The following is a 26,583-nucleotide window of genomic DNA, read 5'->3' as shown; positions in this document are numbered from 1 at the left end:
ATGCCATATGCTCTTATGGGGGGAAACGATGATAAACTGCCTCGAATTTTAAGTATGCTATAATTTATGTTACCTGTCTGCGACAATCGAACGACAAAAAAAAATTGACTTCAGTGTTATTCTCAATGAACGTGTAAAGATAATTGCCCCCTGTGGGATAAATAAAGTATATTGAATTTAATCGAATTCTTGTTTTATGTTCTGCAGTTCATGTTTGCAAAGGGATACTGAATTAGCCTTATTTCTAGTAGGCATGTTGTGTTTGGGCTATGAACCTAGTCAATTTAATAAGAATATGCTCGTGTTTATTGCGAGGGACACCATTATTTTCAAACCCATGTAATTTAGAGACTATATGATAACTGTAAGACGTTGCATATCTGTTGCTGCCTTCACAATCTTGCTTGATCTTTTATGATCTCTCTCCAGGTCTGTTTGGATATGCTCAGGGCGCTGTGTTTCCAAACTATGGTCACTGGGTTAAACGTGGATATACTGAGAGACAGTCAACGTTTCTGCTCAACTGCCCGGAGCGAATAGTATGCCCGTGCAGCTGGCACCGCTCACGCGATGTGGAATATGGCACGTGTAAATATGGGTTTCCTCGCGATCCTGTGTCTTCCGACGCTGTTCTTCGACGTCCTCGTCCTGTCCCACAAAAGCAACATCTATGAGAGGTCGGCAGTCCCGCGAGCCGCACCCCGCTCCGTGGCCCGGATGGATGGAGATGTGATAATCGGTGCCCTCTTCTCCGTCCACCACCAGCCGTCTGCTGAAAAAGTGGCTGACCGAAAGTGTGGGGATGTTCGGGAGCAGTACGGCATCCAGCGGGTAGAGGCCATGTTCCACACCCTGGACAGAATCAATGCCGACCCTTTCCTGCTCCCCAACATCAGCCTGGGCTGTGAGATCCGGGACTCCTGCTGGCACTCCTCCGTGGCCCTGGAGCAGAGCATTGAGTTCATCCGGGATTCCCTCATCTCGATCCGGGATGACAAGGACGGCTCCAAGTGGTGCATAGACGGCACGCCGTCCAACCAACCCCCGCCCTCCAAGAAGCCTATTGCGGGGGTGATTGGGCCGGGTTCCAGCTCCGTTGCCATCCAGGTACAGAACCTCCTACAGCTCTTCAACATTCCCCAGATTGCTTACTCAGCGACCAGTATCGACCTGAGCGACAAGACTCTGTTTAAGTACTTCCTGCGGGTCGTGCCCTCTGACACGCTCCAGGCCCGGGCCATGCTGGACATAGTCAAGCGCTACAACTGGACCTACGTGTCTGCGGTACACACGGAGGGTGAGTCACTCAACCCACTCAACACAGGGGTCCTGAAAGCTGTGTGTGGGGTAGGATAGGATTAGGCCCAGTAGGCATAGGAGGACTGGCTCGGCTTTGGAGAGGGTTTTTACATGCTGTCAAGTTGATTTTGTCTCGTATGTGTTTGGGTTTGAGATAAGAAATCAATGCTTAAGATAAATATGCCTAGCTATAGAGGTGGTGGATAAATTGTTAATGTGGTTTGTACACAGATAAGTACTTGCTAGCAAGTATGTGTGTCCTCCTCCCTGTCCTCCTCCCTATGGGTGTGCTCCTATGTGCAATATTGCATTGGAGGGAAACTTGCTGTGTAATGGAATTCCCTCTCTCCAGACAGAACTATACATCTGGTGCAGTATAAGTATTCACACACCACAGGGAAAGTCGGTTCTTTAGCCGTTCATCACACCCACACCCCAGAAACACATCCAATCTCTCAAGCCACAATTCAGTCAAATTGTTGTCAAAATGTTATCAGAATGGAAATGCATTTTGGTGTTTATTTGTATCTATTTATATTAAAAGGGAATTAGATGGGATGCTAGATGTTCTGTCTCCCAGGATGTTACATTTGATGCTAATTCTATTCCATTAGAAAATAACAGGCATGCTCTATCATCTTCATTATTCCTAAGCATGTCTTAATTAATCAATCAGCCTATCCATATTCAACAGGGGCACTAATGGACTGTTTCCCCTCTGCTCTGTGCGGTGTATCCTACTATCAGGCTGGGGTTACAGGTGGTGGAACCACATCATTAAATAGTCATTTAAAGTATCTCTGGGCGGAATCATAGAAATAGAATCCCGCTGGTCCATCCATACTAGTAATTCTAATTCTATGTGTGTAACTAATACATCCAAAATTCCCCCGTTATGTGTATTGATAGAAATCAACTCCCATCTGTGTTATTGCTATTCAGATGTAGCGGAATTACTGTGTTGAGTGTGTTTCCATCATATCTAACCCCTGGTTGGGAGGGATGTGTAGTCTAAGCACAGCTTGCAAAGGGGTTCTGGCAATGCCCCTCAATACCTGAAATACCAGCACATCAATACAGCAGCCCACATAGCTTCTCAGCAGCACCTGTCTGAAGGTGTTATCGGCTGTGTGTGAGTGCGCTGTCCAGGGTGCTGAACTTGTTAATATACCAGTAGAGTACTCCACAATGCAAACACACACCATGTAACTCAATCACATAAAACTCTTTAACCAGTTTACCACTATTGTCAGTGGAAGAGGGTAGAATGAGATGTGGAGATAGCTAAACTGTAGTTACTACAAGTAAATCTCTGCCATTAGCAATTAGCCAAGGCTCCTCAGCGTAAACCTCAATGAAATGTACCTAATGATGAGAGTAGGTAATGATTGACAGGCGGAGTGTATGGCCACTAAGGAATTCTGGGAGTTGTTAGAGGGATATGTGATAGACAGGCCCTAAAGGGAGGGTCGAACTTTGGATCAGCTTGTAAAGGTGGAACCTAGAAACCAGTTAGTCTGGAAAACCAGACTCTAGGCAACACAGTGACTAAGGTCTGGTTTCAATGATGGACTCTTTTGCATAGAGGAACTACGTCACTGCCTACGTTACTACTTTATCTGCTTGAATACAATACAAAATAGTCGCTAGCAAGATGGAGATCACAGAGGTTATTTTTAATGAGTGCTTTTCACAAGTGGCTAGTATGCATCAACTATCTTAACCAAAACCACTGTAAAGGTTGTGCCTGAAAACGTTGCTTTTGAATCATGACGTTCTGGCATGTCTGCATCGTGATTTGTCTGGAGATTCCTCAGAAGGTTTTTATTCCCCTTATTGGCGTAGCATTGAGGCAGTGACGTAGTTCCTCTATGCCAAAAGAGTCCATAATTGAAACCAGACCTTAGTTACTGTGTTACCTAGGGTCTGGTTTTTCAAGACTAGAAACCTGTAGGGGAGTCACAAAGTTCACAGGTCACGGTCAGGTTGAGGGGCAGGCAGGGCCAGAAGAGAGTGGAGGTGAAGTGCCATGAGGCTCAGCTAGGGGGTGCCAGGTATCTGACTGTCACCAGACCCGGTAGGTAGCAGTCCACTGGGAACAGAGATAGGAGTGTTGGCATAATAAGGGTGTTGTATGCGAAGGAAAACAGTGGAGGATAACAGTATGTGTAGTAGCCACAGTCAGAGTACAGGACCACTGTTTTGATCTCCTACATGGACGATTTTGCCCAATGTGATGGCCACGACATTGGATTCATTGGATCTAACTAAACACATCTCTTCAGTTTGAACTATAGGCCTACTTGCCTATTTGACGTTTAGAATATTAAGTGTATTGGGTAAATGGTGTTTCTGCACTTTGGGAATGCTTTTGGATTGGTTAAAAGTGTGGTATCTGCAGTGAGATGAAAATTGAGTGAATGTGTTAATTGATATGAAAAATTTGACTGAAATACAACACTGAAATGCTTACATTGAAATGCTATGAATCTAAGGGGTTTATAATTGATCAACCATTATGTGAATTCACCTGTTCAGATAGAACTGCTATACTGGCAAACTAACAATTGGGGCCTAGTCTATAATATCATGCCAGAGTAATGCATTAGTGTGCTGCCAATTCAGCCCTTTCTCATTTTTCAGAATAAGACAGGTGTGTATGAGGACAATGATTGTGTAAACAAAGGCACTGCATTAACATTGCAGACACATCTTTGATTGAAGCCAGCACTTTGAATATACATAATCCTCTATGCAGCATCCTCTATGCACTACTAGGACTATGTCCCAAATGGCACCCTTCCTCTACAGTGCACTTATTTTGGCCAGAGCTTCATCAGCTCTGGTCAAAAGCAGTGCACTACATAGGGAACATGATGCCATTTCAGACACAGTCTATGTATGTAAAATAAGACAGCATTGCAAAGCTTGTACAACTGATTAGGATGTTATCATGGGAAAATGTAGCGCAGTCCTCTCCACCCCATTCAGCATCCCTGATTGCAATCAGTAGGCACTAGACTATCTGGCTATATCAGAAGATGGATCAGGACAGCAGCACAGTCACAATACACTCACGGCCTGACGACTCAAAGTCATCAGACTACCACAGTTGTTAGTATGGCTGAATCCAGTCACTATCAGCCTGGAGGGACTTGAGAATTTTCTGTTCCAAAATGGTGACTCCTCGTTGGCCATTTTGTGTCTGCAGTGGTGACTTACCCCTCTGTTTCTCTCTGAACCCTAGGAAACTATGGGGAGAGTGGCATGGAGGCCTTCAAGGAGCTGGCCACCCAGGAGGGTTTGTGCATCGCCCACTCTGACAAGATCTACAGCAACGCTGGGGAGAAGCACTTTGACCGCCTGCTTAAGAAGCTCCGTGATCGTTTGCCCAAGGCTCGCGTGGTGGTGTGTTTCTGTGAGGGAATGACTGTACGCGGCCTCCTAATGGCCATGAGACGTCTGGGTGTGGCTGGAGGAGAGTTCCTCCTCATTGGCAGGTAAGGCACAAGCCTTTAAGGCACTGATTTCTGGGTAGTTTTGGGCGAAGGGTGGCTTTGTGCCGCCTGCTTCCAGACACGCATGTCACCAAGGCAACTAAATCAAACCAAAGTTTATTTGTCACGTGCGCCGAATACCTTACAGTGAAATTCTTACTTACAGGGTCTAAACAACAGTGCAAAAAAGATATTAGGTGAACAATAGGTAAGTAAAGAAATAAAAACAACAGTAAAATGACAGTGAAAAATAACAGTAGCGAGGATATATACAGTAGCGAGGCTATAACAGTAGCGAGGCTACATACAGACACCGGTTAGTCGGGCTGATTGTGGTAGTATGTACATGTAGATATGGTTAAAGTGACTATGCATATATGATAAACAGAGAGTAGCAGTAGCGTAAAAGAGGGGTTGGCGGTTGGTGGGTGGCGGGACACAATGCAGATAGCCCGGTTAGCCAATATGCGGGGGCACTGGTTGGACGGGCCAATTGAGGTAGTGTGTACATGAATGTATCGTTAAAGTGACTATGCATATATGATTAACAGAGAGTAGCAGCAGCGTAAAAGAGGGGTTGGGGGGGCACACAATGCAAATAGCCCGGGTAGCCATTTTATTACCTGTTCAGCAGTCTTATGGCTTGGGGGTAAAAACTGTTGAGAAGCCTTTTTGTCCAAGACTTGGCACTCTGGTACCGCTTGCCATGCGGTAGTAGAGAGAACAGTCTATGACTGGGGTGGCTGGGGTCTGACAATTTTTAGGGCCTTCCTCTGACACCGCCTGGTATAGAGGTCCTGGATGGCAGGCAGCTTAGCCCCAGTGATGTACTGGGCCGTACGCACTACCCTCTGTAGTGCCTTGCGGTCGGAGACCGAGCAATTGCCGTACCAGGCAGTGATGCAACCAGTCAGGATGCTCTCGATGTTGCAGCTGTAGAACCTTTTGAGGATCTCAGGACACATGCCACATCTTTTTAGTTTCCTGAGGGGGAATAGGCTTTGTTGTACCCTCTTCCCGACTGTCTTGGTGTGTTTGGACCATTCTAGTTTGTTGGTGATGTGGACACCAAGGAACTTGAAGCTCTCAACCTGCTCCACTACAGCCCCGTCGATGAGAATGGGGGCGTGCTTGGTCCTCCTTTTCCTGTAGTTCACACTCATCTCCTTAGTCTTGGTTACGTTGAGGGATAGGTTGTTATTCTGGCACCACCCGGCCAGGTCTCTGACCTTCTCCCTATAGGCTGTCTCATCGTTGTCGTTGATCAGGCCTACCATTGTTGTGTCGTCTGCAAACTTGACGGAGTTGGAGTTGTGCCTGACCATGCAGTCGTGGGTGAACAGGGAGTACAGAACGGGACTGAGCATGCACCCCCGAGGGGCTCCAGTGTTGAGGATCAGCATGGCAGATATGTTGCTACCTACCCTCATCACCTGGGGCTGGCCCGTCAGGAAGTCCAGGATCCAGTTGCAGAGGGAGGTGTTTAGTCCCAGGATCCTTAGCTTAGTGATGAGCTTTGAGGGCACTATGGTGTTGAAAGCTGAGCTGTAGTCAATGAATAGCATTCTCACGTAGGTGTTCCTTTTGTCCAGGTGGGAAAGGGCAGTGTGGAGTGCAATAGAGATTGCATCATCTGTGGATCTGTTTGGGTGGTATGCAAATTGGAGTGGAATTAAACCAAGTGGAACCAAGTGGAATTAAAGCAGATACACTAGTGCAGTGAGAAATGTACCAGTAATTCCATAATTTGATCTGTTAAAGACACAAAACTGGAGAGGAAGCACTGTCTCCTCATATGTTGTTTCAATGTGGAGCTTTTGGAGACCTAATAAATTGGCAAGGGCCTTGTAGGATAATCACCTATATCCACTACATAAAACATTCCATAGACTACGAGGAACTACCAGTATCACATACTAGGTACATACTGTAGCTATATGCGTACCGGTATGAAAATAAAGATTTGTTGAAAGATACTTTACAAGTACATCCACAAAGCTTTCAAAGGTGTTACACGGAGTGGAACAGGGGAACCCAAGAGCAGACTCACATGAGGAGACTGGGATGGAAGTAACCCAGGGATTTATTGACACACAGGGGGGAGATGGAGTGCAGGTCAGGGGAAGCTCGGCGGGTTGCTGGAAACCAGGTGCGGAGGCTGAGGCTGGAGCGAGAGGGGTTGAGACGGTAAGCAGGTCCGGAGGGGAGTCCAATGGAGTAGTAGAGTGGGGAATCCAGGACAGAGTAGGAGGATGACGAGATGTGGGACAGGAGACAGGACCAGAGTCAGAGCGGGCTGAACTGTAGCGGAGAGGAAAACAGCGTCAGGCAAGGATAAACAGGCACAACAGGATCTGAATATATAACAAACAGCTGGAAACAGAGACTGACTGAGCAGAGATTATGATCTGTCAGCGTGGAAGTGCAGGCTGAGTATGTAGAAGTCTTGATTATGAAACGGTTGCAGCTGGTGGGATCTGCTCTGACTCCAGCACACCTGTCTCTTGCCCACACAATCACACACATAGAGAGAAGAGAGAGAGAGAGAGAGAGAGAAGAGAGAGAGAGAGAGAGAGAGAGAGAGAGAGAGAGAAGTATCAGAGTACGGGGAAACAAAGCGGCAGATCAAGGAGACACAGGATGGGCAGTAGAGGGCGTTGCAGGAGCAGATGTGACAAAAGGGCTTTCAGCTGCTCTTTTGAAGTCAAAACAAACCTTACCCCTCTCTCTCCCTTCCACTTTCTCGTTCCTCCCCCACCCTCTCTCTCTTCTGATGGGCCCATCCTGGTGGCAGAGGGCACAGCCATCGTTGTCTGAGAGGCTCTCTGTGTGTCAACGCTGGGTGACTCCAGCTGTAATCTCTCCCATTAGAAGAAGAGGAAGGGGAGAAATGGAGAGATACACTCACAGTGTGACAACCATCCAGTACACCCTCAAGACTAGGGTTGCAAAGGGAGGGTATATTACTAAAAACTTTAGTTTAACAGTAAAGTACCCAAATTTTGGTAACTTTCACGTTTTTTGGGGGGAATTTTATAAGATGAATTCTAGTAGTCTTTTTGGGTACTTCAGATGATCACAGGTGTCTGTAATTATCTCTGTCCCTTTGTGTGGCCTTATTACATGTAAAAATAGATAAATATAATAAAATAAGATGATTTAAAAAAAAACATAGACATGAATACATTTATTAAAAGTTATTCAAGTTTAAATTACCAAAGTTACCATAGATTGCCATAGATTACATGTTAATTACCAACATTTCAGAAGATTCCGGTAACTTTGGTATATTACCGGTAGCTTTGCAAACCTAATCAAGACCTTCAAGGACAAGAACAATCCTCTGTTGTCATCAAAAGTGATGTCTCAAACCTGACCTCCACTGTCTCCTTTCATGTTGCATGACATCCTCTCTATTTATTGGGGATTTTTGGGGTGTGGAGGTTGGTTGTAGGACATTGGTTCTTCTAGCTGTCAGGCTTATGTCTGAGGAGGAGAACATTGATGAGACAGGCAGAGTGATAGGGGGGGGGCAGTAGACTCTAAGCCAGGGTAAGTTCCGTTCTTAGTGGATTTGACAAACGCTTCTCAAAACATTGCCCAAACGCTGCTCCATCATCAGGGCCATCTTCGTGGAGAGCCCTTCTGTTGCTCCTCTTTTCTCTCACAGCTCTAGAGATGGAGGCTGTTATGTCTAAAAAGCAGGGATGAAGGGAAATCAGTTGCCTTCGTCAGGTTCTCTTTGTGTTGTTTGTGTCATATCCTATTCTATGGGAATTCAGTTGTTTTTGGAGGGGAAACAGAGGCACTCTCTCTTTTCCATATTAATTATCCATCCTAATGAAGCTCCAGTGTTTCCCACTCTCTCTCCTCGCTCCTTCCCTATTCCTTCCTTGCTCTCTCTCTCTCCTCTCAATAGGAGAGTGGGTCTTTTTTAAACTGGTGTGGAGGGAATGAAACTGGTGGCTTAGCTCCACATGCTTCTGGGTCAGAGAGAGTGAGGAGTGAGAGAGGAAGAGAGAGAGTGAAAGAAAGAAAGAGAGGAGTGAGAGAGATAGAAAGAAAGAGGATTGAGCGAGAGAGAGGAGTGAGAGAGAGAAAACAAGTGAGAGAGAGAGAGAGAGCGTGAGAGGAGAGAGAGGGGAGAGAGGAGTAAGAGAGAGAGGGGAGAGAGAGAGGAGTGAGAGAGTGAGAGGAGTTAGAGCGAGAGGAGAGAGAGAAAGAGGATTGATAGGAGGGAGAGAGAGGAAGAGTGAGAGAGAAGAGGGGAGAAAGAGATGAGTGGGAGGAGTGAGAGAGAGAGACTGAGAGAGAGGAGTAGAGAAGACAGGAGAGAGATAAGTAAGAGAGAGAGAGAGAGAGAGGAGAGAGAGAGAAAGAGGAGTGAGAGAGAGAGAAATATAGTGAAAGGAAGAAGAAGGGGAGTGAGAGAGGAGTGAGAGAGAGAGAGGGGAGAGAGAGCAGTGTGAGAAGAGAGAAGAGTGAGAGAGAGAGAGGGGAGAGAGAGAGGAGTAAGATAGAGAGGAGAGAGAGAGATAAGTGAGAGCAAAAGATGAAGGAAAGAGGAGTGAGGAGTGAGAAAGAAAGTGAGAGAGAGAGTGAGAGAGAGGGAAAGTGTGAGAGATAGAGAATAAAGTGAGAGAGAGAGATGAGAGAGAGATAGTGAGAGAAGAGGAGTGAGAGAGGGAATGGAGACATAGAGGAGTGAGAGGAGTGAGAGAGAGGAGTGAGAGAGAGATGGGAGAGAGATGGGAGAGAGAGGATGAGTAAGAGGAGGAGACAGAGAAAGAGGAGTGAGAGGAGTTGAGCGACAGATAATAAAGTGAAAGAGAGAGAGGGGAGTGAGAGAGGAGTGAGACGAAGAGAGGGGAGAGAGAGCAGTGTAGAAAGAGAGGAGAAGAGAGAAGAGTGGAGAGAGAGAGAGGGGAGAGAGAGAGGAGTAAGATAGAGGGAGAGAGAGAGATAAGTGAGAGCAAAGAGATGAAGGAAAAGAGGAGTGAGAGTGAGAAAGAAAGTGTGAGAGATAAGAGAAAAAAGTGAGAGAGAGAGATGAGTGAGAGAGAGAGAGAGAGAGAGAGAGGAGAGAGAGAGAGAGAGAGAGAGAGAGAGAGAGAGAGAGAGAGAGAGAGAGAGAGAGAGAGAAGAGAGAGAGAGAGAGAGGAGAGAGAGAGATAGTGAGAGAGAGGAGTGCTGAGAGAGAGGAGTGAGAGAGAGAATGGAGACATAGAGGAGTGAGGAGGAGTGAGAGAGAGGAGTAGAGAGAGAGAGAGATGGGAGAGAGAGATGAGTAAGAGAGGAGACAGAGAAAGAGGAGTGAGAGGAGTGAGCGACAGATAAATAAAGTGAAAGAGAGAAGAGAGGGGATAAAGAGAGGAGTTAGAGAGAAGAGAGGGGTGAGAGAGGAGTGAGAGAGAGGAAGAGAGAGGGAGGTGGAGAGTGAAGAGAGAAAGGAAAAGGAGTGTGAGAGAGAAATACAGGAGAGAGAGAGAGTGGAGAGAGGGAGAAAGAGCGAGAGAGAGGAGTGAGAGGAATAATAAATAAAGTGAAAGAGAGAGAGGAGTGCGAGAAGAGAAAGAAAGTGAGAGAGAGGGGTGAGAGAGGAGTGAGGCGTGAAAGAAAGAGGAGAGAGAGCAAGAGGAGGGAGAGCTGTGAGAGAGAGAAATAATAGTGAAAGAGAGATTAGAGAGAGGAGAGAGAGGAGAAAGAGAGAAAGAGAAAGGCCAAACCACACGGCCAACAACATTGGAACACTTTATGAACAAAAAGCCTTCACTATATCATCCTGGAATATCCAAGATCTGAGGTCATCTGCCTTTGGCCTAAAGAGCAGGAACCCGGACTTCACCAAAGAAATCGGTAATGCAGACATTGTCATCCTGCAAGAAACATGTATAGAGGAGACGGACCACATGGTTGCCCTCTACGTTACAAGAGAGCTGGAGTCCCATCCACCAAACTACCAGGTGTGAAACAGGGAAGGGACTCAGGGGAATGCTAATTTGGTATAGAGCAGACCTAACTCACTCCATTAAATTAATCAAAACAGGAACATTTTACCATTTGGCTAGAAATTCAAAAGGAAATTATCTTAACAGAGAAAAAATGTCCCTGTGTGCTACCTATATCCCCCCACTAGAATCCCATACTTTAATGAAGACAGCTTCTCCATCCTGAATGAGGAAATCAATCATTTCCAGGCCCAGGGACATGTATTAGTCTGTGGCGACCTAAATGCCAGAACTGGACAGGAACCTGACACCCTCAGCACACAGGGGGACAAACACCTACCTGGAGGTGACAGCATTCCCTCCCCCATATGCCCACCTAGGCACAACTATGACAACATAAACCAACAAAACGGGTCACAACTCCTGCAGCTCTGTCGCACGCTGGGTATGTACATATCAATGGTAGGCTTCGAGGGGACTCCTAGGTAGGTACACCTATAGCTCATCTCTTGGCAGTAGCACTGTAGACTACTTTATCACTGACCTCAACCCAGAGTCTCTCAGAGCGTTCACAGTCAGCCCACTGACACCCCTATCAGACCCACAGCAAAATCACAGTCTACTTGAACAGAGCAATACTCAATCATGAGGCATCAAAGCCAAAAGAACTGAACATTAAGAAATGCTATAGATGGAAGGAATGCAGTTTGAAACCCACCAAAAAACAATTAGGGCACAGCAAATTCAATCCCTTTTAGACACAATTCCTGGGTAAAACGTTCCACTGCAATAGTGAAGGTGTTAACTTGGCAGTAGAAAATCTTAACAGTATATTTGACCTCTCAGCTTCCCTATCAAATCTAAAAATCTCAAATAGAAAACGAAGAAAATGAAACAACAATGACAAATGGTTTGATAAAGAATGCAAAAATCTAAGAAATAAATTTGAGAAACCTGTCCAACCAAAAACATAGAGACCCGGAAAACCTGAGTCTACGCCTTCACTATGGTGAATCACTAAAACAATACAGAAATACACTACGGAAAAAAAGGAACAGCACGTGCAGAAATCAGCTCAATGTAATTGAAGAATCCATAGACTCTAACCAATTCTGGGAAAAATTGGAAAACACTAAACAAACAACAACACGAAGAATTATCTATCCAAAATGGAGATGTATGGGTAAACCACTTCTCCAATCTTTTTGGCTCATAAACAAAGAATAAAGAGCAAAAACATATACATGATCAAATACAAATCCTAGAATCAACTATTAAGACTACCAGAACCCACTGGATTCTCCAATTACCTTGAATGAGTTACAGGACAAAATAAAAACCCTCCAACCCAAAAAGGCCTGTGGGGTTGATGGTATCCTTAATGAAATGATCAAATACACAGACAACAAATCCCAATTGGCTATTATTAAACTCTTTAACATCGTCCTTAGCTCTGGCATCCTCCCCAATATTTGGAACCAAGGACTGATCACCCCAATCCACAAAAGTGGAGACAAATTTGACCCCAATAACTACCGTGGAATATGCGTCAACAGTAACCTTGGGAAAATACTCTGCATTATCATTAACAGCAGACTCGTACATTCCTCAATGAAAACAATGTACTGAGCAAATGTCAAATTGGCTTTTTTACCAAATTACCGTACAACAGACCATGTATTCACCCTACACACCCTAATTGACAACCAAACAAACCAAAACAAAGGCAAAGTCTTCTCATGCTTTGTTGATTTCAAAAAAGCCTTCGAGCTCCAATTTGGCATGAGGGTCTGCTATACAAATTGATGGAAAGTGGTGTTGGGGTAAAAACATACGACATCATAAAAATCCATGTACACAAACAACAAGTGTGCGGTTAAAATTGGCAAAAAACACACACATTTCTTCACAACAGGGTCGTGGGTGAGACAGGGATGCAGCTTAAGCCCCACCCTCTTCAACATATATATCAACGAATTGGCGCGGGCACTAGAACAGTCTGCAGCACCCGGTCTCACCCTACTAGAATCCGAAGTCAAATGTCTACTGTTTGCTGATGATCTGGTGCTTCTGTCACCAACCAAGGAGGGCCTACAGCAGCACCTAGATCTTCTGCACAGATTCTGTCAGACCTGGGCCCTGACAGTAAATCTCAGTAAGACCAAATAATGGTGTTCCAAAAAAGATCCAGTCGCCAGGACCACAAATCCATCTAGACACCATTGCCCTAGAGCACACAAAAAAACTATACATACCTCGGCCTAAACATCAGCACCACAGGTAGCTTCCACAGAGCTGTGAACGATCTGAGAGACAAGGCAAGAAGGGCATTCTATGCCATCAAAAGGAACATAATTTCAACATACCAATTAGGATCTGGCAAAATACTTGAATCAGTCATAGAGCCCATTGCCCTTTATGGCTGTGAGGTCTGGGGTCCGCTCACCAACCAAGATTTCACAAAATGGGACAAACACCAAATTGAGACTCTGCATGCAAATTCTGCAAAAATATCCTCCGTGTACAACGTAGAACACCAAATAATGCATGCAGAGCAGAATTAGGCCGATACCCACTAATTATCAAAATCCAGAAAAGAGCCGTTAAATTCTACAACCACCTAAAAGGAAGCGATTCCCAAACCTTCCATAAACAAAGCCATCACCTCAGAGAGATGAACCTGGAGAAGAGTCCCCTAAGCAAGCTGCGTCCTAGGGCTCTGTTCACAAACACAAACACACCCCACAGAGCCCCAGGACAACAGCACCAATTAGACCCAACCAAATCATGAGAAAACAAAAAGATAATTACTTGACACATTGGAAAGAATTAACAAAAAAACAGAGCAAACTAGAATGCTATTTGGCCCTAAACAGAGAGTATACAGTGGCAGAATACCTGACCACTGTGACTGACCCAAACTTAAGGAAAGCTTTGACTATGTACAGACTCAGTGAGCATAGCCTTGCTATTGAAAAAGGCCGCCGTAGGCAGACATGGCTCTCAAGAGAAGACAGGCTATGTGCTCACTGCCCACAAATGAGGTGGAAACTGAGCTGCACTTCCTAACCTCCTGCCCAATGTATGACCATATTAGAGAGACATATTTCCCTCAGATTACACAGATCCACAAAGAATTCGAAAACAAATCCAATTTTGATAAACTCCCATATCTACTGGGTGAAATTCCACAGTGTGCCATCACAGCAGCAAGATTTGCGACCTGTTGCCACAAGAAAAGGGCAACCAGTGAAGAACAAACACCATTGTAAATACAACCCAATTTATGTTTATTTATTTTAACTTGTGTGCTTTAACCATTTGTACATTTTTACAACACTGCATATATATAGTATGACATTTGTCATGTCTTTATTGTTTTGAAACTTCTGTATGTGTAATGTTTACTGTTAATTTTTATTGTTTATTTCACTTTTGTATATTATCTACCTCACTTGCTTTGGCAATGTTAACACATGTTTCCCATGCCAATAAAGCCCCTTGAATTGAATTGAATTGAAGAGGAGTGAGAGAGAGATAAATAAAGTGAAAGAGATAGACAGAGTAAGAGAGACTGGAGAGAGAGAGAGGAGAGAGTGAGAGAGAGAAAGAGAGAGGAGTGTGAAAGAGATGGAGAATGGAGTAGAGAGATAGGAGTGAGTGAGAGAGAGAGAGAGTGGAGAGAGAGAGGACAGAGAGGGAGAGGAGTGAGAGAGAGATATAGATAGAGAAGCAAGACTGGTGGAGCATCACATACGCCAAACCTTCTGTGTGTGTGTATGTGTGTGTGTGTGTAAAGCTTGGCTACAGTGTCATGGCACAGGCTTGGAGGTTGGCTGACAGATATTAGCTCATCAAAACACAGCCTGCTATTCCATGCTAATTGTGCCCTCGCCTGCCAGCCGAGTGAGAAGCTTGTTGATGTGTATGTGTGTTTGTGAGAGAAGAGAGAGAGAGAGAGAAGAGAAGAGAGAGAGAGAGAGAAGAGAGAGAGAGAGAGAGAGAAGAGAAGAGAGAGAGAGAAGAGAGAGAGAGGAGAGAGAGAGAGAGATTGAATTTAGAGCTTAGGGTTTTAGAGGGAGTGTGAAAGACGGGCAGAGATACAGAGAGAGACAGAGATGAAACAAGGTTAGGAGGGCTCATAGTCGAAATAGGGAGTGTGATAGAGGGAGAGTGACTTGAGTGAGACATAGAGAGGACAAGAAATGGAGAGAGAGAGAGACAGAGAGAGTGAGGGGGTAGAGGATCTCTCTCTATGGCTGACAGTAATACATCAAATCACAGAGTGAGAAAGAGAAATGGCCCGAGAGAAAGAAGGAGAATCAGACAGAGAGAGATACAGACAGGCAGATGGGCAGGTATAGAGTCTGAGAACTCTTGTTTTACATCTCTGCTGTTGAACACTCGCCTGCTCTTCAGACGAGGGCCAGGTGCACTCTCATACGGGAACACTTTATTCCTGCAGCCCTAGGCCTGCCCCACAACCCTATCTCTGCAACTCACTCTCCTCTGCTCTTCTATTCTATTCTCAGTCATATGGCTCGTCCTTTGTCTCCGTCTCTCTGTGATGTTGCAGAGGGTAGCTAGCGGGGGAAGGAATCAGTATGTTGCAGATTGATCGTCTCCATGGTTTCACTACAGAGCGTTGTATCTTTTGCTCTGGCCATTTATGTCAATATTTTGAGTCCTGTCGCAATCTGTGCATGACAGGTCTGTCTGTAGAGATCTCTGGGGATTAAACAAATGCCTTGGTCTGTACTTTGAATCAAAGTGTTTTTCATGACTTCAGCCAGTTTCATATCAGCATAGATAGATAAATGTATTCAGAAAGAGAATGTGATTTGTAAGCCATTGTATTATGTGTCAAGGCACAGCTAAGCAAAAGTGGAAAGTAGTTAGGTTGGGTGTGGTGTTGTATGCCATGTCACTATGGTGAATGTCTCTCATTGTCTGGGAGCTCTTTGTTACGTACTTAATATCCCCTTCTATCTCTCTCTTCTGACTGTCATACACTTATGCAGCACTAGATCACAATAAATTAGCAATTTTTCATTGATGACATCCGACAGTCCAGAAAATGAGTCATCCCCCTTTCTTTTTGGCTGAACATTAAAACGTTCCTCAGGATCATCTTAGGTAACTCAAGTATTTACTTTATTAAAAAATGTTTAGTGGAGCAGCGTTTACATGCAGCGCTTTTGCTGAAAATGTGTCACCCATGGATTTCCCATTAAAAGTGGGTTGTCTGGGTTGTCTGGGTTGTCTGGGTTGTCTGGGTTGTCTGGGTTGTCTGGGTTGTCATTGTGCCTAGCAATAGCATGAACAAGTGATTCCTTCAAATAAAATGAACCAAAACAACTCTCTCTATCTTACAAAACACAATCCTCAAAAACGCTCACAGAGGTTAGTGAGTTTGAGCCGATATTGAAGCGAGGAAGACATTTGTGAGTTGCAGGCCATTGCAGCATTCAGGATGCTTACAGGTTTCCATTGAGCTTAAACAAGAATGAATGCTCCTCTCTCGCTGAATGGATGAAAGTATATTACTTGCAGCATTATTTATTCAATTACATTTTGTTCCCTGGCCGTCAGTAGAAAGAAAAATAATGAATTTGATGCTGCCTGCTGTGTGGTTGGTCTAAAGAGATGCATGGTTCAGTAGTAGTTCTATCACAGACATGGGTCCCAGGTTCAGACCAGACCTTCGGGGTTTAGGGTTCTGATTAGTGACTTGGCGTTAGATTTGATGACTGATGGCGTGATGTCTTGGGTGGTGTTGGAGGCGTGTGAGAGGACCTGTATATTTGAACCCAGGATGTGGTTGGGTGTGAATACTGAACAGATGTCGCATCACAAGGAGGCACTAACACCTCATGTCAGGACAGGGGACGTCCCGTAGATGGAATCATAGATCTGGGGAGAAGGGACGGACGTTGAGCTCTGACCCCGGAGTGAGCTACAGACACTGGTCTACTCTACACAGCCTCCCAGCATAGCGGACTGAGCTGTGGAGAGAAGAACATCTGTGACTCTAGAACCCTTGCGAGCTGTCTCCTCTCACTCATAGTATATCTCTTTCTTGTATGGAATAATATGCCTGACCTTCTTACTGATTTTACTTTGTTATCCATGGGGTAAAGTACAGTTCTGTTAACTCAGCGGTGAATCTGTCTGTTTGATCATGATTGACACACAAAGTAGCGATTAGTGGGGTGAGGAAACACTGCTAAGAGACTATTCCCCTCAACAGTGTTGACTGTTAGTCGCATCATATCTACCTTTAGTCATCACCACCAGCGCCTGTTCCATCCATTACCCAACCTCCCCCATTAGAATGACTGTATGGGGAGCCGAGTCAGTCCCACCCACCTGCTCGCAATTAGTACCATTCATCTCCTATATCTACCCCTCTAATGCTGCCTGCCTCAATGCTGTTATTACTACAGACATTTGCATAAGCTGCTTTTCCACTTGTTGTACTCACTCATTTTAGCCCCAATCTTTTTTACATTTAGATTTTTGTCTGTTTCCTATTTTGTGTGGCAACCATAAATTCCTCACTCACTTCAATTTTATTTTGCAAAATGGAGATAGGCAGGCAATGAGACAGACAGGAAGACAGGCACATTAGCAGCCCAGGGACTTTTGTGTCTGAGAGATGGAGGTGAATCAGTATTTTCTGTCTCTCTCTTCTCCCTCTGTCTCTCCCCTCTCTCTCTTCTCCTCTCTCTATGTGAGGCAGTGCCTTTTCCATTTCCTTAACGACTGGACTCTGGTTTTTCTCCCAGCTTAAATAAATGAAACATTTAAGGAGCCAGAGAGAGGGAGAGAGAGAGAGGAGTACGACGACATATTTAGCTGTGTCCTGCTTTTCACAGGCTTTTATCTCTCCTCTTCCCTATCTCCATCTCTGAGGAATGAAAGAACAGGAAGTAATTCCTGCATTTTCATTATTGTACAGCCAGAACAGAATGGAGTGAGCAGATTCATTATCTCCCTAAATTAATAGGCTACTTTCTCACTAGATTAGGACTTGGCTCTGCAATCACTGATAATGGTTCAGATTGAATAAGGACCTAGGTAGTCAGGTAATGTAGGGCTACATTATGAACATTTGATAGGGAGACTTCTCACCTTCTTGGTGGATATACTCCTGTACTGGCATCCCTCATCCCCAGTGTTGCTTGGGTATGCCTAGGACAGCCTAGGACAGCCTGGGACAGCCTAGGACAGCCTGGGCTACCAGCATGGGGTGCATTATAGTGAAGTAGGTCAGTATAGTGGGACAGAGGAGGCCTGCCTGTGATTCCTGCCTTACAGCTTATATTTATACCCTTTTCTCAGAAAAGGCTGTGAAGTGAAGGGTGCTGTTTTTCCTACAATTTCCTACAATTCTACACATTTTGCCATGACTTATGCCATGTTAATATGTTATCTGAGTGAGAATGATTAACAAAATCAATGTGGGCCCCCTGGAGGTTAAGGCCCCTGGGCATGTGCCCTGTGTGCCCGGTCGGTAATTCGGCCATGATTACTACAAGTTTAGACAGCTGGCTAGATTAACTAGACTTATTTAACAATCCAACATTTTTTAAAGGTAGACTCAGCAGGCCCCCCGAGTGGTGCAGCGGACTAAGGCACTGCATTGCAATGCTTGAGGCATCACTACATATCCGTGTTCGATCCCGGGCTGTGTCGCAGCCGGCCACGACCGGGAGACCCATGAGGTGGCGAACAATTGGCCCAGCATCGTCCGGGTTAGGGGAGGGTTTGGCCGGCCGGGATGTCCTTGTCCCATCATGCTCTAGCGACTCCTCTGGTGGGCCGGCAGCATGCACACTGACACGGTCGCCAGTTGTACGGTGTTTCCTCTGACACATTGGTGCAGCTGGCTTCCAGGTTATGCGAGCAGTGTGTCAAGAAGCAGCGCGGCTTGGCAGGGTCGTGTTTCACAGGACGCATGGCTCTCGACCTTCGCCTCTCCCAAGTCCGTACGATGGGACAAGACTGTAACTACCAATTGGGGAGATGACGTTGCCAAACGACGTTGCCATGAGCAGCACCACAGATAATGTGTGAGATGCAAGACTTCACTCTCACACAGTCACACACAGTATCGCATGTGTACAGGTTCACTTCACAGTGTGGAAGCCACGGGACCAAAACAGCAGAGAAGTTGAGCCTCACTCTATTTGAAGAAATTACCAAGGTCGGGACCTAGTTGTCCTCATATGCAGCTACGGCCCTGGATAGAGGGAGAGAGGGGAGGGAGAGAGAGGGGGTGGGAGAGAGAGTGAGAGAGTGAGAGAGAGAGTGAGAGAGGGAGGGAGAGAGACAGACAGATAAATAAATATATCTCTACTTCTCCTCCCTGTGCCATGTTGCTACCCTTTTTACCCATTTTACAAATCTGGGTTTAGAATCTGGGTTTAGAATCTGGGTTTATATGTAGTTTATTAGGGCAAGTTGTGGGGACGTTGGCTAGTCGAGTTATACTAGATTCAGTTGATTAGGACAAGTTGTGGGGGCGTTGGCTAGTCGAGTTATACTAGATTCAGTTTATTAGGCCGTTTGGAGGCGTTGGCTAGGTCGAGTTATACTAGATTCAGTTTATTAGGGCACGATTGGTGGGGCGTTGGCTAGTCGAGTGATACTAGATTCAGTTTATTTAGGGCATGTTCTGCGGCACATGGCTTGTCGGGTGATACATGCACAGATATGTACACTACAGCATGTCCCTTTCCTGTTATAACTGGGATTTGTGATTTATAGAGAAAGTAAATTTTGCTCCCTGACGTTAGCATGTTGCTAACGTTACAATCACCATGGAGATTTGGTTTTGTTTGATGAGAGGCTTAGAAGGCTTGGCTGATTGGCTCTGAGTCTAGACCTGTCAGTCAAACAATAGCCTCTAAGGAAAATAGCTCAATACTCTGAAAGTCCACAGTTTTAATTCTAGCATATATCACATAAAATGTCACAGAGAAGGCAACGATAGGTCTACAGCTTTCTGGTGATTATACTCAATGGTAGTTCCACCAAGTTTTTTACAATTGACTTATGCATCTAAATTGCATCTCTTATTGTTTCACTGAACAAGAGGTTTTAAAAGATGAATTTGAATATTCTTAACGTATCACAGACTTTAATTGAAAGTAGAAAAACATTGTCAAGGATGCCTTGCTTTCTTTTCTAGAACTGTGAAGGACATTGAATGATCAGAAGAGCATGCATGGGTTGGCATCTGGATGTCGTTGTGACAGAACACGCTGAGGTTGAAACAATGTCCCTGTTATGATGGCCCCCCTTGCTTATTTTCTGTTTTTATAGTTTGCACACATACACAATTAAGCAATTACACACAGTTACACACAGTTACACACAGTTCACACACACACACACACACACACACACACACACACCACACACACACACACACACACACACACACCACACACCACACACACACACACACACACACACACACACACCACACACACACACAACACACACACACACACACACACACACACACACACAGTCTAACTGTAAAATGTTCTTTCCTTATGTGGGAAATGTGTAGAGTTGCAGAAAATTAGCTTTAAAATAGCAAAATGTTGTCTCTTCGGCCAAGAACACAGACTCTTAAATTTTTGGTGGGAGCCGCGTCATTGGCCATGCCCGCTGTCTGCTTGTGTCAAATGGATCAAAACAAGGGAACGCATAATGAATCTCTTACTTTTGAACTTTTTTGGAAACTCTTGTAAAATCCATTCTTTCCCTCAGGATACGGTGCATGTGATTAAGATTCTACCCCGCCAATTAATTCATGGCTTCATAAATATACAAATGTGTTAGCTATCCAACTGGAACTAGATCATCTGAAATAGTCAGGGGATTCGTTCGTTTGTTCTCTCTCCTGGCACTCGGCTGAAAGCTCTGTTGTGTTTTAGACATGAATTATCTAACTGTTGGTTCCGCAGCTCCTCCACAGCAATGTCTCACAAAACTGAGGATCAGTCAATCACCTAGCCAGTGTTCACACACACACTGATCTCTAATTGACCACTTGATGCATGTGGTAATTTGGACGTGAATATATTTCTGTAAGAATAAAAGGAAGGGGGCTGCCTCCAGTGATTCAACTAGCCTAGCTGTGATGTGGTGGGACTAATAGTAGTAGCAGTGGTAGGTGTTGAACAGTCTTAGTCTAACTGTGGTTAGGTCTGTGCTTTCATGATGAGGTACAGTGCATTCAGTAGTCAGACCCATTGACTTTCTCCACATTTTGTTACGTTACAGCCTTATTCTAAAATGTATTAAATGATTGCTTTTCGTCATCAATCTACACACAATACCCCATAATGACAAAGTGAAAACAGGTTTTTAGAAAAAACTGAAATACCTTATGTAAATAAGTATTCAGGCCCTTTGCTATGAGACTTGAAATTGAGCTCAGGTGCATCCTGTTTCCATTGATCATCCTTGAGATGTTTCTACAACTTGATTGGAGTCCACCTGTGGTAAATTCAATTGATTTGACATGATTTAGAAAGGCACACAGCTGTCTATATAAGGTTCCACAGTTGACAGTGCATGTCAGCGCAAAAACAAAGCCAAGAGGTCGAAGGAATTGTCCGTAGAGCTCCGAGACAGGATTGTGTCGAAGAACCGATCTGGGGAAGGGTACCAAAATATTTCTGCAGCATTGAAGGTCCTCAAAAATTAAGTGGCCTCCATCATTCTTAAATGGAAAAAGTTTGGAACCACCAAGACTCTTCCTAGAGCTGGTGAAAATCTGCTCCATAGCGTTCAGGACCTCAGACTGGGGCGAAGGTTCACCTTCCAACAGGACAACAACCTTAAACACACAGCCAAGACAATGCAGGAATAGCTTCGGGACAAGTCTATGAATGTCCTTGAGTGGCCCAGCCAGAGCCCGGACTTGAACCCGATCTAACATCTCTGGAGAGACCTGAAAATAACTATGCAGCGATGCTCCCCATCCAACCTGACAGAGCTTGAGAGGATCTGCAGAGAGGAACGGGAGAAACTCCCCAAATACAGATGTACCACGCTTGAAGCAGAAACTACTCAAATACAGGTGTATCAAGCTTGTACCGTCATAACCAAGAAGACTTGAGGCTGTAATTGCTGCCAAAGGTGCTTCAACAAAATACTGAGTAAAGGGTCTGAATATTAAAGTTTTTTATTTGCAATCAATTTGCAAACATTTCTAAAAACCTGTTTCTGCTTTGTCATTACGGGGTATTGTGTGTCGATTGATGATACAGTTGAAGTCGGAAGTTTACATACACCTTAGCCAAATACATTTACTCAGTTTTTCACAATTCCTGACATTTAATCCTAGTAAAAATTCCCTGTCTTAGGTCAGCTAGGATCACCACTTTATTTTAAGAATGTGAAATGTCACAATATTTCGCACCAAAGCATCCTTCACTCATGCTGCCAAACATACCCTCGTAAAACTGACCATCCTACCGATCCTCGACTTCGGCGATGTCATTTACAAAATAGCCTCCAACACTCTACTCAACAAATCGGATGCAGTCTATCACAGTGCCATCCGTTTTGTCACCAAAGCCCCATATACTACCCACCACTGCGACCTGTACGCTCTCGTTGGCTGGCCCTCGCTTCATACTCGTCGCCAAACCCACTGGCTCCAGGTCATCTACAAGTCTCTGCTAGGTAAAGCCGCGCCTTATCTCAGCTCACTGGTCACCATAGCAGCACCCACCTGTAGCACGTGCTCCAGCAGCTATATCTCACTGGTCACCCCCAAAGCCAATTCTTCCTTTGGCCTCCTCTCCTTCCAGTTCTCTGCTGCCAATGACTGGAACAAACTGCAAGAATCACTAAAGCTGAGACTCTTACCTCCCTCACTAGCTTTAAGCACCAGCTGTCAGAGCAGCTCACAGATCACTGCACCTGTACATAACCCATCTGTAAATAGCCCACCCAATCTACCTCATCCCCATACTGTATTTATTTATTTATCTTGCTCCTTTGCACCCCAGTATCTCTACTTGCACATTCATCTACTGCACATGCTACCATTCCAGTGTTTAATTGCTATATTGTAATTACTTTGCCACCATAGCATATTTATTGCCTTACCTCCCTTATCCTACCTCATTTGCACAAGCTGTATATAGACTTTTCTACTGTATTATTGAATGTATGTTTGTTTATTCCATGTGTAACTCTGTGTTGTTGTATTTGTCGAACTGCTTTGCTTTATCTTGGCCAGGTCGCAGTTGCAAATGAGAACTTGTTCTCAACTAGCCTACCTGGTTAAATAAAGGTGAAAATAAAAAAAATAAAAAATATTTCAGCTTTTATTTCTTTCATCACATTCCCAGTGGGTCAGAAGTTTACATACACTCAATTAGTATTTGGTAGCATTGCCTTTAAATTGTTTAACTTGGGTCAAATGTTTCAGGTAGCCTTCCACAAGCTTCCACCAGTTGGGTGCATTTTGGCCCATTCCTCCTGACAGAGCTGGTGTAACTGAGTCAGGTTCTAGGCTCCTTGCTTGCACACACTTTTTCAGTTCTGCCCACAATTTTCTATAGGATTGAGGTTCAGGCTTGTGATGGCCAAATTAACCATATACCTTGATTTGTTTTCCTTAAGCCATTTGCCACAACTTGGAGTAATGGCTTGGGTCCATTGTCCATTTGGAAGACCATGTTGCGACCAAATGGCTTTAACTCCCCTACTGATGTCTTGAGATGTTGCTTCAATATATCCACATAATTGTCCTCCCTCATGATGCCATCTATTTTGTGAAGTGCACCAGTCCCTCCTGCAGCAAAGCACCCCCACAACATGATGCTGCCACCCCCGTGCTTCACGATTGGGATGGTGTTCTTCAGCTTGCAAGCCTCGCCCTTTTTCCTCCAAACATAACGATGGTCATTATGGCCAAACAGTTCTCTTTTAGTTTCATCAGACCAGAGGATATTTCTCCAAAAAGTACGATCTTTGTACCCATGTGGAGTTGCAAACCGTAGTCTAGCTTTTTATGGTGGTTTTGGAGCAGTGGCTTCTTCCTTGCTGAGCGGCCTTTCAGGTTATGTCGATATAGAACTCGTTTTACTGTGGACATAGATACTTTTGTACCTGTTTCCTCCAGCATCTTCACAAGGTCCTTTGCTGTTGTTCTGGAATTGGTTTGCATTTTTCGCACCAAAGTACGTTCATCTCTAGGAGACAGGACGCGTCTCCCTCCTGAGCAGTATGACTGCTGCGTGGTCCCATGGTGTTTATATTTATATTTGATACAGTGTTATACAGGGACCTCCAATATGTGTCCACACAGAGACGTGGATTAGTGCAACGGCAGGCTGTGGCAGAGACAGATTGGGTTTGGGAAATAGACTTGTGTGCGTGTGTACTTGTGTGCGTTTAGGAAATAATAGTTTGTTCACAATAGTTTGTTCACAAGAAATTTGTGGAGTGGTTGAAAAACTAGTTTTAATGACTCCAACCTAAGTGTATGTAAACTTCCGACTTCAACTGTATTTTAGTTTTTAATCCATTTTAGAATAAGGTTGTAATGTTACAAAATGTGAAATAAGTCAAGGGGTCTGAATACTTTTTGAATACACTGTATTTAAAGGTATGTACAGCAGGGTACAGCGACAGCATGAAGACAGAGTGTCATTTTTGTCTTTATTGCAAACTCTGATGTGAACGTAGCAATGCATGTCTACCTTGGCAACAGCTCATTAATAATTTATGGGGGCGTTAAATAAATGCTCCACACACTCAGTCTATTTCCCAAACGCACACAAGTACACACACACACAAGTCTATTTCCCAAACCCAATCTGTCTCTGCCACAGCCTGCCGTTGCACTAATCCACGTCTCTGTGTGGACACATATTGGAGGTCCCTGTATAACACTGTATCAAATATAGCACTGCAAATGCAGTTAGCTACCTTGGCCCTGAGCATGGACTGGTGAGGGGAAGGGAGGGAGGGGTTTGAGGGTGGGGTGGAAGGCACAGTGCACAGTAATGATGGTTGTTTTGATTGTGAATATCTGATGGGAGGAAGAGTGACGGTGGTTTGGGATACACATGGAAATGCACATAGAGCCTCAGAGGCAAAAGTAACTGTGACTAATCAATTTCACGTGTTTCTGGCCTGAACTTAATTAAGAGAGGGGAAGATAGGATTTTGTTGGCTAACCTTTCTAAAAAATTGAACAAAAACACCCAGAATTCAGAAGCGAGTCAGTGGAGGATAATTAGGTGTTAACAATACTGGTGTGGTGAACCTAAGTGAGCTCGAAAACGTGGGGAGACATTTCCCTGTGTCTCTATCAGTGCTTAAAACGATAACACTACGAAACATTCAAGCAGCCAACTATATCACTCCTTATGCTTCGTTTCTCGTAGGTATAGAACCTTAAAATGGTTTGACATGGCATCCACATACACTCCTCTCATACAGACTCCTCACACACACACACATACACACTGAGTAAACCAAACATTAGGAACACCTTCTTAATATTGAGTTGCACCCCCTTTTGCTCTCAGAACAGCCTCAATTTGTCAGGGCAGGGACTCTACAATGTGTCAAAAGCGTTCCACAGGGATGCTGGCCCATGTTGACTTCAATGCTTTCCACAGTTGTGTCAAGTTGGCTGGATGTCCTTTGGGTGGTGGACCATTCTTGATACACACGGGAAACTGTTGAGCGTGAGAAACCCAGCAGCGTTGCAGTTCTTGACACAAGCTGGTGCACCTCGCACCTACTACCATACCCCATTCAAAGACACTTAAATCTTTTGTCTTGCCCATTCACCTTCCGAATGGCACACACACACACAATCCATGTCTGAATTGTCTCAAGGTTTAAAAATCCTTCTTTAACCTGTCTCCTCCCCTTCCTCTACACTGATTGAAGTGGATTTAACAAGTTACACCCATAAGGGATCATATCTTTCACCTGGATTCACCTGGTCAGTCTATGTCATGGAAAGAGCAGGTGTTCTTAATGTTTTGTACACTCAGTGTTTGCTCTTGTCAGGGGTAATTGGCTACTGGCTGACTCACTCTCTAATTGGAGGATAGCTGTCAACAGTACAGGTATTCAAGGATGCTGCAGCCAGCAGCACAGAGAAAATAAGAGCCAATGAGTCTAGCCACATTACAGATGGAGAGAGAGACAGTATAGCCACCACCCACAAACAGGGACAGCCAGACCAAAACGAACACGCCAGAGAAGAGAAGAGCACAGCTTAGAGGAGCACTGTATATCTAGTCATTTATTTTCTTTGTCTCTGTCTCTAGTATTTCTTCTTCATCCCTCTAAGGGTCTCCAGGCTTCAGATGCATGTCTAAATGAGCTTCATTTAATGGGGAAACTAACACAGAGGGAAAGAAAACAAACAAAGAGGCACATTGGGGGACTGTAGTAGACAGTGGCGGTCAGTGGCGGTAAGATGGAGGATTATTACATTTTTAATGAGCATGGCCTGTTTCTATTACAGCGTGTTGGATGACTGTCATTCATATTCCATTCACCCAGTTCAATGTAAGATAGGTTTAGGCTACTACATGACACTCAAATTTCCCCTGTAGCCATCATGAGGTTGCTACAACCTAGCCTATGACTGAACGTTTACAACGTAGGTGCACAGGTCGAGAGAATTTTGAGTAATCAATGTGACAGTGAAACATTCAATACCACCTTGCACACACATGCCTGCACCTAGCTGATCTAGGGTGCAATCATTAGTCCAACAGCTGCAAACAAAAATGTCTATTGGACAAATTCAGGTGTGTTTACCCCTGTTG

At 44.6% G+C, this 26,583-nt stretch overlaps 1 protein-coding gene across 2 annotated transcripts in view; it reads left to right on the top strand.

The window, feature by feature from the left end:
- The window catches only part of LOC111972819 (metabotropic glutamate receptor 1-like), a 43,103-nt gene that overhangs the window by 823 nt on the left and 15,697 nt on the right, over positions 1 to 26,583 (top strand). For both annotated transcript variants that reach the window (XM_023999919.2, XM_023999920.2), the window contains exons 2-3: positions 430 to 1,297; positions 4,547 to 4,799. In XM_023999919.2, the coding sequence (XP_023855687.1) occupies positions 571 to 1,297; positions 4,547 to 4,799 (980 nt within the window). In that variant the 5' untranslated portion in view covers positions 430 to 570. The remainder of the gene's footprint in view (positions 1 to 429; positions 1,298 to 4,546; positions 4,800 to 26,583) is intronic.

The sequence above is a fragment of the Salvelinus sp. IW2-2015 genome, linkage group LG14 (genome assembly GCF_002910315.2).
Source record: "Salvelinus sp. IW2-2015 linkage group LG14, ASM291031v2, whole genome shotgun sequence".
NCBI lineage: Eukaryota > Metazoa > Chordata > Actinopteri > Salmoniformes > Salmonidae > Salvelinus > Salvelinus sp. IW2-2015.
Note: the sequence above shows the minus strand (reverse complement) of the source record. Positions and strands in the feature narration are given on the sequence as shown.